Here is a 12,331-nt window from a genome sequence, read left to right as displayed (position 1 = left end):
GCGTTTTTCACGTAACGCAGGCCCCATAGAAATGAATGGGGTTGCGTGAAAATCGCAAGCATCCGCAATCAAGTGCGGATGCGGTGCGATTTTCACGCACGGTTGCTAGGTGACGATCGGGATGGAGACCCGATCATTATTATTTTCCCTTATAACATGGTTATAAGGGAAAATAATAGCATTCTGAATACAGAATGCATAGTAAAACAGCACTGGAGGGGTTAAAAAAAAATAAAAAGTCATTTAACTCACCTTAATCCACTTGCTCGCGTAGCCGGCATCTCCGTCTGTCTCTTTTACTGTATAGGACCTGTTGTGAGCATTAACTATAGTTCAAGGACCTGGGATGACGTCACTCCGGTCATCACATGGTACGTCACATGATCTTTTACCATGGTGATTCACCATGGTAAAAGATCATGTGACGTACCATGTGATGACCGGAGTGACGTCATCCCAGGTCCTTGAACTATAGTTAATGCTCACCACAGGTCCTATACAGTAAAAAAAAGACAGACGGAGATGCCGGCTACGCGAGCAAGTGGATTAAGGTGAGTTAAATGATTTTTTATTTTTTTTTAACCCCTCCAGTGCTGTTTTACTATGCATTCTGTATTCAGAATGCTATTATTTTCCCTTATAACCATGTTATAAGGGAAAATAATACTATTTACAGAACACCGATCGGGTTTGGGTACCAAACACGCGCGATTTTTCTCACGCGAGTGCAAAACGCATTACAATGTTTTGCACTCGCGCGGAAAAATCGCGGGTGTTCCCGCAACGCACCCGCACATTTTTCCGCAACGCCCGTGTGAAAGAGGCCTTAGTCTACAAACTTTAGTTATACTGAATCTTTTCCCATTAAAATACAGACAGTACTGCATGTGCAACTTGATGGGTTCCCCTTAGAGTGGTTGTACCATCTGGGACATTTATGGCATATGAGTCCCATGTCTGGGACCTGGCTCTGTTGTGCGAACGGGGCCTCACTGTGAATGGAGAGCACACCATTTACAGTGGGATGCGAAAGTTTGGGCAACCTTGTTAATCGTCATGATTTTCCTGTATAAATCGTTGGTTGTTGCGATAAAAAATGTCAGTTAAATATATCATATAGGAGACACACACAGTGATATTTGAGAAGTGAAATGAAGTTATTTGGATTTACAGAAAGTGTGCTATAATTGTTTAAACAAAATTAGGCAGGTGCATAAATTTGGGCACCACAAAAAAGAAATGAAATCAATATTTAGTAGATCCTCCTTTTGCAGAAATTACAGCCTCTAAACGCTTCCTGTAGGTTTCAATGAGAGTCTGGATTCTGGTTGAAGGTATTTTGGACCATTCCTCTTTTTTTAAAAACTTGTTTTATTTAACGATAAACCATTCAGGTATGAATCAAGCAGTGCAAAGTACATTAATTTTCCACGCAGGGGAGCAGCATGACATGTTACAGGCACATAGTGATGTATTACATTAGAGCATACATTTCAAATAAAATAAAAAAAATAAGAAAAGGAGGGATCGTACCAGAAGGAGCCGAGAATGGGAGCATGCAGTTACATACAGTAATAAGAAACAGGACACATCCACCTTAATTCTATCTTGGGTTGTCGCTTACTGAGTACATATGAGAAGTTTGCAGGCTCAGAGCGGAGGAGCACCACTCTCCCCATACCTTCTGGAATTTTGGTGGACACTTCCTATGCTTCTAGACAATGTTTTCCATGGACACTGTATGATTAACAAGGGACTTCCACTGACCCAGAGATGGTGGTCTGTCCCCCATCCAACGAAGTGCAATAGCTTTCCTGGCCAAAAATAACGTTTCTCCCAAAAATATTCTATTATAATGGGACCATATCTCCTCATCCAACACTCCAAGTATACAAAGTTTGGGACAAAGAGGGATCACAGCAGGTACCATTGTGGATAATACCCCCAGTACCGAGGTCCAGAAGCGACGAATATAAGGGCATTCCCAGTACATGTGCCAAAAGTCGGCACGGTCCGCCGAGCATCTGTGGCACTTACTATGAGAAATCCTTCCCATCTTGTGGAGCCTGGTCGGAGTGAGGTAGCTCCTATGCAGAATAAACATCTGTATCAATCTATTATTGATAGAGGGAGAAACCCTGGTCGGTGTAAGAAGCGCCTCACTCCAATCATCTCCCGTTAAAGAGGGAATGGATAACTTCCATTTATTTTCAATGGCAAGGGGGTTCATTGTCATGCGATTGCATAGCAGATGGGTGTATAGTATGGAGATGATCCCTCTCGGGCCCTGAGACCTAAGCACTCCTATCAATGGATATTTTGAGATAGCCCTTCCCAATATTCTCAGCTGAGCCTGCAGGGCGTGTCTCAATTGCAGGAACCTAAAAAACATGTTGCGGGGTACCCCAAACTTATCCTGAATCTGCGAAAAGGAACGTAGATACCCACCCTCATACAAGTCCTCCAGTGTGGAGACTCCATGAAGCTTCCACATATCAACCCCATCCCCCAGACACATGTGGGTGAACATGGGGTTATCCCACAAGGGAATCACATCAGGCAGATCCTTATATGAATGCATTTTAGAAGCCTGCCACACTTGATGCACCAGCCTGTGAAGGGGGAGCAGTCGGCCGCGAAGGCAATTGGAATTCTTCAGGACCGGCCAAAGAGTACCCAGGCGCAAGTGCTCTCGCAGAAAGTATTCAGCATTGGGCAAATCAGCCGATGATGCCCAGGGCTTAAGAAACTTAAGCTGTCCGGCTAAGAAGTATAGGAAGAAGTCTGGAAGAGAAGCACCTCCTTGCGTCTTGGGCCAGGGACAACTTCCTTCTAGCTCCACCCCACACAAACTAAGCAACCAGGGCGTGGATACGGTCAAAAAAGCCTTTAGATATGGAAGCGCAAGCGTGAGCTAGAACGTACAGACCCTTGGGAAGCAGTATCATTTTTACCAGATTTAATCTGCCCTGGACCATTCCTCTTTACAAAACATCTTTAGTTCATTCAGGTTTGATGGCTTCCGAGCATGGACAGCTCTCTTTAAGTCACACCACAGATTTTCAATTATATTCAGGTCTGGGGACTGAGATGGCCATTCCAGAACGTTGTTCTTGTTCCTCTGCATAAATGCCTTAGTGGATTTTGAGCAGTGTTTAGGGTCGTTGTCTTGTTGAAAGACCCAGCCCCGGCGCAGCTTCAGCTTTGTCACTGATTCCTGGACATTGGTCTCCAGAATCTGCTGATACTGAGTGGAATCCATGCGTCCCTCAACTTTGACAAGATTCCCAGTCCCTGCACTGGCCACACAGCCCCACAGCATGATGGAACCACCACCATATTTTACTGTAGGTAGCAGGTGTTTTTCTTGGAATGCTGTGTTCTTTTTCCTCCATGCATAACGCCCCCTTGTTATGGCCAAATAACTCAATTTTAGTTTCATCAGTCCACAGCACCTTATTCCAAAATGAAGCTGGCTTGTCCAAATGTGCTTTAGCCCACCTCAAGCAGCACTTTTTGTGCTGTGGGCGGAGAAATGGCTTTCTCTGCATCACTCTCGCATACAGCATCTCCTTGTGTAAAGTGCGCCGAATGGTTGAACGATGCACAGTGACTCCATCTGCAGCAAGATGATGTTGTACGTCTTTGGTGCTGGTCTGTGGGTTGACTCTGACTGTTCTCACCATTCGTCGCTTCTGTCTATCCGAGATTTTTCTTGGTCTGCCACTTCGAGCCTTAACTTGAACTGAGCCTGTGGTCTTCCATTTCCTCAATATGTTCCTAACTGTGGAAACAGACAGCTTAAATCTCTGAGACAGCTTTCTGTATCCTTCCCCTAAACCATGATGGTGAACAATCTTTGTCTTCAGGTCATTTGAGAGTTGTTTTGAGACCCCCATGTTGCTACTCTTCAGAGAAAATTAAAAGAGGCGGGAAACTTACAATTGACCCCCTTAAATACTCTTTCTCATAATTGGATTCACCTGTGTATGTAGGTCAGGGGTCACTGAGCTTACCAAGCCAATTTAAGTTCCAATAATTAGTTCTAAAAGTTTTGGAATCAATAAAATGACAACAGTCCCCAAATTTATGCCCCTGCTTAATTTTGTTTAAACAATTATAGCACACTTTCTGCAAATCCAATAAACTTCATTTCACTTCTCAAATATCACTGTGTGTGTCTCCTATATGATATATTTTTTATCGTAACACCCAACGATTTATACAGGGAAATTATGACGATTAACAAGGTTGCCCAAACTTTCGCATCCCACTGTATGTGTGGGATCCTCTTCATTCACTGCTATGGGACTTGTAGCATAGTCTGCTGTTTTCAGAAGTCCCATAGCAGTTAATGGAGAGCAAGTCACACATGCGTGGCCTCTCCATTCACAGCTCTGGGACTTTTGAAAATAGCCAAGCACTGGAAGTCTCATAGTGGTGAGTGGAGGGTGGGTGTGCAAGGGCAGCATGCTTTCTACTCACTTCTGGGCCCCTTTCTTAAAATAGGAGGGTGAGTGACCCAGAGGTGGGACCCACACCAATCGCGCAGTTATGGTATATCTTAGCAATCTGCCCTTTTAAGTAGTAGATTCATCCTTTGGGCCACTTTGCTTAACCACCTCACATCCGCCCATAGGATATAAATGTCCTATGGGTGGATGTTTAACTCTGAATGGACGTTCTGGAGCGTCTATTTAGAGATCGCAGCTGCACACTAATCGTGCAGCTGCAGAGCAGGTTGCCCGCTGTCAGTGACAGCAGGGCAACCCAGAGGGAAGGCAGGGACAGTTCCCAGATGCCCCTGCCTTCTAGATCGCTGTATACACAGTGCTCTCCTGTCCCGGCCCGGTGGTCATGTGACCGCCGGGGCCGGGAGAGTGCAGGAGCTGTCGGGTCTTCCACAGACCTCAATCAGCCCTGCACTGACGCTGTACAGCGCTGTATTATGCTGTACAGCCTCTCTGGAGGGGGGGGGGGGTATTTTCCCTGTAACTGGGGCTACTATGTCAGCCCCAGTTACAGGAGAAATCAATGGTGGGAAGAAAGAAAAAAAAAAAGTGAAGAATAATGTCCATCAGAGGTCTTGTATGACCTTATGGGGGACACAAAGTATAAAATAAAAAAATAAAGTGTTTTACAAAACAATTTTTTTTAAATCCCCCAATTAAGTAATTCAAAAAATATTTAAAATAGGAAAAAATAAATTAAATAGACATATTTGGTATTGCCACGTCCGTGAGGTCCAGCTCTATAAATATATCACATGATCCACCCCGTCCGATAAACACCATAAAAAATAAAAACTGTAAAAAAAAAAGCAATTTTTGTCACCTTACATCACAAAAAGTGCAACACCAAGTGATCAAAAAGGCGTATGTCCCACAAAATGGTACCAATAAAACAGTCACCTCATTCCACAAAAAATGTGCCCCTACATAAGAAAATCGCTCAAAAAAAAAATAAAAACTATAGCTCTCGAAACATGTAGACATTAAAACATCATTTTTTATTTCAAAAATGCTATTATTGTGTTAAAGTGAACAAAAAAAGTTGACATATTAGGTACCGCCGCGTCCGTAACAACCAGCTCTATAAAAATATCACATAATCTAACCTGTCAGATGAACATTGTAAATAAAAAAAAATAAAAACTGTGCCAAAACAGCAATTTTTTTGTTACCTTGTAATATAGTAAGAGTAATATACACTGCGTGCAGAATTATTAGGCAAATTAGTATTTTGACCACATCATGCTCTTTATGCATGTTGTCTTACTCCAAGCTGTATAGGCTCGAAAGCCTACTACCAATTAAGCATATTAGGTGATGTGCATCTCTGTAATGAGAAGGGGTGTGGTCTAATGACATCAACACCCTATATTAGGTGTGCATAATTATTAGGCAACTTCCTTTCCTTTGGCAAAATGGGTCAAAAGAAGGACTTGACAGGCTCAGAAAAGTCAAAAATAGTGAGATATCTTGCAGAGGGATGCAGCACTCTTAAAATTGCAAAGCTTCTGAAGCGTGATCATCGAACAATCAAGCGTTTCATTCAAAATAGTCAACAGGGTCGCAAGAAGCGTGTGGAAAAACCAAGGCGCAAAATAACTGCCCATGAACTGAGAAAAGTCAAGCGTGCAGCTGCCAAGATGCCACTTGCCACCAGTTTGGCCATATTTCAGAGCTGCAACATCACTGGAGTGCCCAAAAGCACAAGGTGTGCAATACTCAGAGACATGGCCAAGGTAAGAAAGGCTGAAAGATGACCACCACTGAACAAGACACACAAGCTGAAACGTCAAGACTGGGCCAAGAAATATCTCAAGACTGATTTTTCTAAGGTTTTATGGACTGATGAAATGAGAGTGAGTCTTGATGGGCCAGATGGATGGGCCCGTGGCTGGATTGGTAAAGGGCAGAGAGCTCCAGTCCGACTCAGACGCCAGCAAGGTGGAGGTGGAGTACTGGTTTGGGCTGGTATAATCAAAGATGAGCTTGTGGGGCCTTTTCGGGTTGAGGATGGAGTCAAGCTCAACTCCCAGTCCTACTGCCAGTTTCTGGAAGACACCTTCTCCAAGCAGTGGTACAGGAAGAAGTCTGCATCCTTCAAGAAAAACATGATTTTCATGCAGGACAATGCTCCATCACACGCGTCCAAGTACTCCACAGCGTGGCTGGCAAGAAAGGGTATAAAAGAAGAAAATCTAATGACATGGCCTCCTTGTTCACCTGATCTGAACCCCATTGAGAACCTGTGGTCCATCATCAAATGTGAGATTTACAAGGAGGGAAAACAGTACACCTCTCTGAACAGTGTCTGGGAGGCTGTGGTTGCTGCTGCACGCAATGTTGATGGTGAACAGATCAAAACACTGACAGAATCCATGGATGGCAGGCTTTTGAGTGTCCTTGCAAAGAAAGGTGGCTATATTGGTCACTGATTTGTTTTTGTTTTGTTTTTGAATGTCAGAAATGTATATTTGTGAATGTTGAGATGTTATATTGGTTTCACTGGTAAAAATAAATAATTGAAATGGGTATATATTAGTTTTTTGTTGAGTTGCCTAATAATTATGCACAGTAATAGTCACCTGCACACACAGATATCCCCCTAAAATAGCTAAAACTAAAAACAAACTAAAAACTACTTCCAAAAATATTCAGCTTTGATATTAATGAGTTTTTTGGGTTCATTGAGAACATGGTTGTTGTTCAATAATAAAATTAATCCTCAAAAATACAACTTGCCTAATAATTCTGCACTCCCTGTAGAGCAACTAAAAATCATATGTACCCTAAAATAGTACCAACAAAACTGCCACCTTAGCCTGTAGTTTCCAAAATGGGGTCACTTTTTTGGAGTTTCTACTCTAGGGGTGCATCAGGGGGGCTTCAAATGGAACATGGTGTCAAAAAACCAGTCCAGCAAAATCTGCCTTCCAAAAACCATATGGCGTTCCTTTCCTTCTGTGCCCTGCCGTGTGCCCGTACAGCAGTTTACGACCACATATAGGGTGTTTCTGTAAAGTACAGAATCAGGGCAATAAATATTGAGTTTTGTTTAGCTGTTAACCATTGCTTTGTTAGCGGAAAAAAATGATTAAAATGGAAAATCTGCCAAAAAAGTGAAATTCTGAAATTTCATCTCCATTTTCCATTAATTCTTGTGGAACACCTAAAGGATTAACAATGTTTGTAAAATCAGTTTTGGCCCAGATGTGAAGTGGGAAAAAAAGAGAATTGAAAGAAGCCTGCAGTTTAGATACAGAAATCAGGACCACTGCCACTGCATCTCCTGTAGCATCCTGCAGAGGGTCCTAGATATCAGCATTATAGTCTTTCTGAACTAAGCTTTAAAGGGTTTCTACCACTTTGTTTTCACATAATTAGCTTTCAGACACTAGCGATCCGCTAGTGTCTGCTCTACCAAACAATCCTAATATAATAGCTTATTGTGCAGCCGTTTCGCTAAAAAACGAACTTATATTGATATGCTAATGAGCCTCTAGGTGCTATGGGGGCGTCATTAGCACCTAGAGGCTCGGTCTACCTTCACAAAATGCCGCCGCCCAGCACGTCCCTCCAGCCCGCCCATCTCCTCCGGAATCCGATCCTCCCTGTGAGCCAGCGGACGAATTCTCACGCATGCGCCGTGCGCGTCTGTATTCGGCGCATGCGCAGTGAATGTCTGACCGCTTTCTGCACAGACATCTCCACTGCGCCTGTTCCTCGGAGCACTATGACGTCATTGGCGCAGGCGCAGTGGAGATGTCTGAGCAGGGAGCGGTCAGACATTCACTGCGCATGCGCCGAATACAGACGCGCACGGCGCATGCGTGAGAATTCGTCCGCTGGCTCACAGGGAGGATCGCATTCCGGAGGAGATGGGCGGGCTGGAGGGACGCACTGGGCGGCGGCATTTTGTGAAGGACCTAGAGGATCATTAGCATATCAATATAAGTTCTTTTTTTGCGAAACGGCTGCACAATAAGCTACTATATTAGGATTGTTTGGTAGAGCAGACACTAGCGGATCGCTAGTGTCTGAAAGCTAATTATGTGAAAATGAAGTGGTAGAAACCCTTTAATTGGAAAAGTACCTATTACCTTTTTACTATGCAGAAATTACTTGTCTTCTCTGCTTGTTTTATGTAAGCTTAGATATTGGGGTATTTCTGGATGGGGGGGTATTGATCAATGTAAACCTAAACTTAAATGAGTGTCACAGTTTTTTTGTTAGGATTATTATAGGTTGAGCTCTACATGTATCTGCAGGGAGAAAGCCATATTATTTCATGTGTGCTGAATTATTAATAAGAATGATTGGAATCCTCAGATGACATCTCTCTACTGACCTGTTGGCTGTCAGATCTTTTTGGGCTACAAAAAACGAACTTATATTGATATGCTAATGAGCCTCTAGGTGCTATGGGGGCGTCATTAGCACCTAGAGGCTCGGTCTACCTTCACAAAATGCCGCCGCCCAGCACGTCCCTCCAGCCCGCCCATCTCCTCCGGAATCCGATCCTCCCTGTGAGCCAGCGGACGAATTCTCACGCATGCGCCGTGCGCGTCTGTATTCGGCGCATGCGCAGTGAATGTCTGACCGCTTTCTGCACAGACATCTCCACTGCGCCTGTTCCTCGGAGCACTATGACGTCATTGGCGCAGGCGCAGTGGAGATGTCTGAGCAGGGAGCGGTCAGACATTCACTGCGCATGCGCCGAATACAGACGCGCACGGCGCATGCGTGAGAATTCGTCCGCTGGCTCACAGGGAGGATCGCATTCCGGAGGAGATGGGCGGGCTGGAGGGACGCACTGGGCGGCGGCATTTTGTGAAGGACCTAGAGGATCATTAGCATATCAATATAAGTTCTTTTTTTAGCGAAACGGCTGCCCCAAAAGCAATTATATTAGGATGGTTTGGCAGAGCAGACACTAGCGGATCGCTAGTGTCTGAAAGCTAATTATGTGAAAATGAAGTGGTAGAAACCCTTTAATTGGAAAAGTACCTATTACCTTTTTACTATGCAGAAATTACTTGTCTTCTCTGCTTGTTTTATGTAAGCTTAGATATTGGGGTATTTCTGGATGGGGGGGTATTGATCAATGTAAACCTAAACTTAAATGAGTGTCACAGTTTTTTTGTTAGGATTATTATAGGTTGAGCTCTACATGTATCTGCAGGGAGAAAGCCATATTATTTCATGTGTGCTGAATTATTAATAAGAATGATTGGAATCCTCAGATGACATCTCTCTACTGACCTGTTGGCTGTCAGATCTTTTTGGGCTACAGAAATGTATTTAGTACAGGGTGGCCCACGAAAAAGTAGCCCGCCTCCAAATCAAATCGCCTAATGTTAACTCTGTCTTAGTTGTCCATAGCAACCAATCAGAACTCAACTATTGACAACTAAGACAGATTTATTATTAGGTAGTTTGATTTGGAGACATTGAAGGTGGGCTATGTTTTCATTGGCCACTCTGTATATCACTTGTTTAAAGTTATGTCTGCTTCTTCCTGAAGTATATATGATACAGTATAGATTATAAAATCTGCTTTCTCTTCCAACAGAATCCCCCATAATGAGACAGAGACCACCTCCTCGCCGGGACCTTACCATTGTAGGTTGTTGCTTTTTTTTTTTTTTTTTTATTCCTTTCCGGTTAGTGGTATTAAAGGGGTTTTCCAAGATTTTAATATTGATGGCCTATCCTCAGAATAGTTCATCAATATCAGATCAGTGGGGGTCCCCGCAAACTTAGCCTTCCCTTCACTGTTTACCTGCTCGCCATCGAAATTGCAGCTGTGAGTAGGCGTTGCCTGTACTGATGCTGCTTAACAATTTGGAAATAAAGAAAACCACTTTTCCGGCGAGTGCTGCTTGTTTGTTTTTTCTTTTGTGGGACATTGCTGTGAGTAGGTGTAATTACAAGCCTTCCCATTCACTTCTATTAGGAAGGAGCCGCCCCATTGAAACGAATAGGACGGCTTGTAATTACACGTGCCCACCACTGCGATGTAGTAAACAGTGAAGGGAAGGCTGTGCATGCACGTAGAACGGCCTTCTTTTCAACCAGCTGATCGGCGGCGGTGCCGGGTGTCGGACCCCCACCAATCTGATATTGATGACCTATCCTGAGGATAGGCTATCAATATTAAAATCCTGGAAAACCTCTTTAACACGTTCAGGACCTTGGACGAGAATGCTTGTCCTAACTTGCAGGTACTTAACGCACTAGGACGAGCATTCTCGTCCTAGGGTTAACGTGCTGCCCCACAACTACTGCCGTGATCACCAGCAGGGGCCCGGCTGATAATGACAGACGGGCCCCTGCTGTATCTGCCAGCATCGGTGAAAACACTGATGCCGGCAAATTAAGCCCCTGTATACCGCGGTCACGCTGACTGCGGCATACAGGGGGTTTGCGGCATCTTGTACATCCCCATCGGGTCCCTGTGCTGCGGTAACCCGATGGTTGCTATGGCAGCCCCGATGTCTTGAACACGCATCAGGACTGCCAGCTACGGAAGCCCAGGAGATCCAGCCCCAGGGCTGGGTCTCCTAGGCAGCTGTTAGCGTCTTACAGTATACGACATTGACAGTTCAATACAGCACAATACAGATATATTGTGCTGTACTAAAACAGGGATCAGACCCTGAAATCTTGAAGTCCCATAGTGGGACAAAAAAAGAAAGTGAAAAAAGAAGTAAAGAAAAAAAAAATTTGTACAATTTTTTTTTTTGCGTTTCAAGTGAAAAAAAAAAGCGCCCCTTTCCCAAAATAAAGTAAAATAAAATTGAAAAAAATAGGGAAAAAAAGAAAAATAGACATATTAGGTATCGACGCATCCGTATCGACCGGCTCTATAAAAATATCACATGACCTAACCCCTTAGGTGAACACCGTCAAAATAATAAAATAAAATCTGTGCTAAAAAAAAACTTTTTTTTGTCACCTTACATCAAAAAAATGAGCCCCTACCTAAGACAATCGCCCAAAAAAAAAAAAAACTATGGCTCTAAGACTATGGAGACACTAAAACATGATTTTTTTTGTTTCAAAAATGCTAACAATCTGCTCTATTAAAAATACCACATGACCTAACCCTTCAGGTGAACACCGTAAAAAAAAAAAAAAAAAAAAAAAGCCATTTCTCGTACTTTTTTTCATTGGGGGACACAGACCATGGGTATAGCTTAGAGGTATTAGTAGGAGGGACACTATGCAAATATAAAAGAGCTCCTCCCCCTCGGGCTATACCCCCAGGCTCCACCAGGAGGAAACCAGTCTTTGCTTAGTGTCTGGTGAAGGAGGTTGACACTTTGATTCGTCTCCTTTTTGTTATTTTCTTCTAGATGGGGACGCAGGTCGGCATAGCGCCTTTCTGGTCCCCCGTGGAGTGCCCGCCGCCGTCTTTTGGACGCTGCCTGGCTGCCTCCATTTTCCCCCCAAGAAGACAAGTGGATCCGGGCTCGACCTGTTAGCTCCGGCATCCCACCAGCTCCTGGGTCACCTGCTGCTGCCCTCCATCCAGAGCACTGTACTCCGGTGAGTCAGATGTCTGAAGAGGTGAGCCCTGCTGGTACAGAATAGAGGGAGAAGACTGCAGGAGCAGATAAGTATGGCTTCCCCTCTTACCTCCCCCCCCTCCCTCCCTCCCCATGCCCCCCTCCTCTCCCTCCCTCCCCATGCCCCCCCTCCTCTCCCTCCCTCCCCATGCCCCCCCCTCCTCTCCCTCCCTCCCCATGCCCCCCCTCCTCTCCCTCCCTCCCCATGCCCCCCCTCCTCTCCCTCCCCATGCCCCCCCTCCTCTCCCTCCC

The 12,331-nt window shown here is 44.4% G+C and overlaps 1 protein-coding gene across 1 annotated transcript in view; it reads left to right on the top strand.

Annotated features, from left to right (window-relative positions):
- The window catches only part of SH3PXD2B (SH3 and PX domains 2B), a 171,296-nt gene that overhangs the window by 144,106 nt on the left and 14,859 nt on the right, over positions 1-12,331 (top strand). Inside the window, exon 11 of the mRNA XM_040406366.1 lies at positions 10,081-10,130. Coding sequence (XP_040262300.1) covers positions 10,081-10,130 — 50 coding nt within the window. The remainder of the gene's footprint in view (positions 1-10,080; positions 10,131-12,331) is intronic.

The sequence above is a fragment of the Bufo bufo genome, chromosome 1 (assembly GCF_905171765.1).
Source record: "Bufo bufo chromosome 1, aBufBuf1.1, whole genome shotgun sequence".
NCBI classification, from domain to species: domain Eukaryota; kingdom Metazoa; phylum Chordata; class Amphibia; order Anura; family Bufonidae; genus Bufo; species Bufo bufo.
This window is presented reverse-complemented; position numbering and strand designations above follow the sequence as displayed.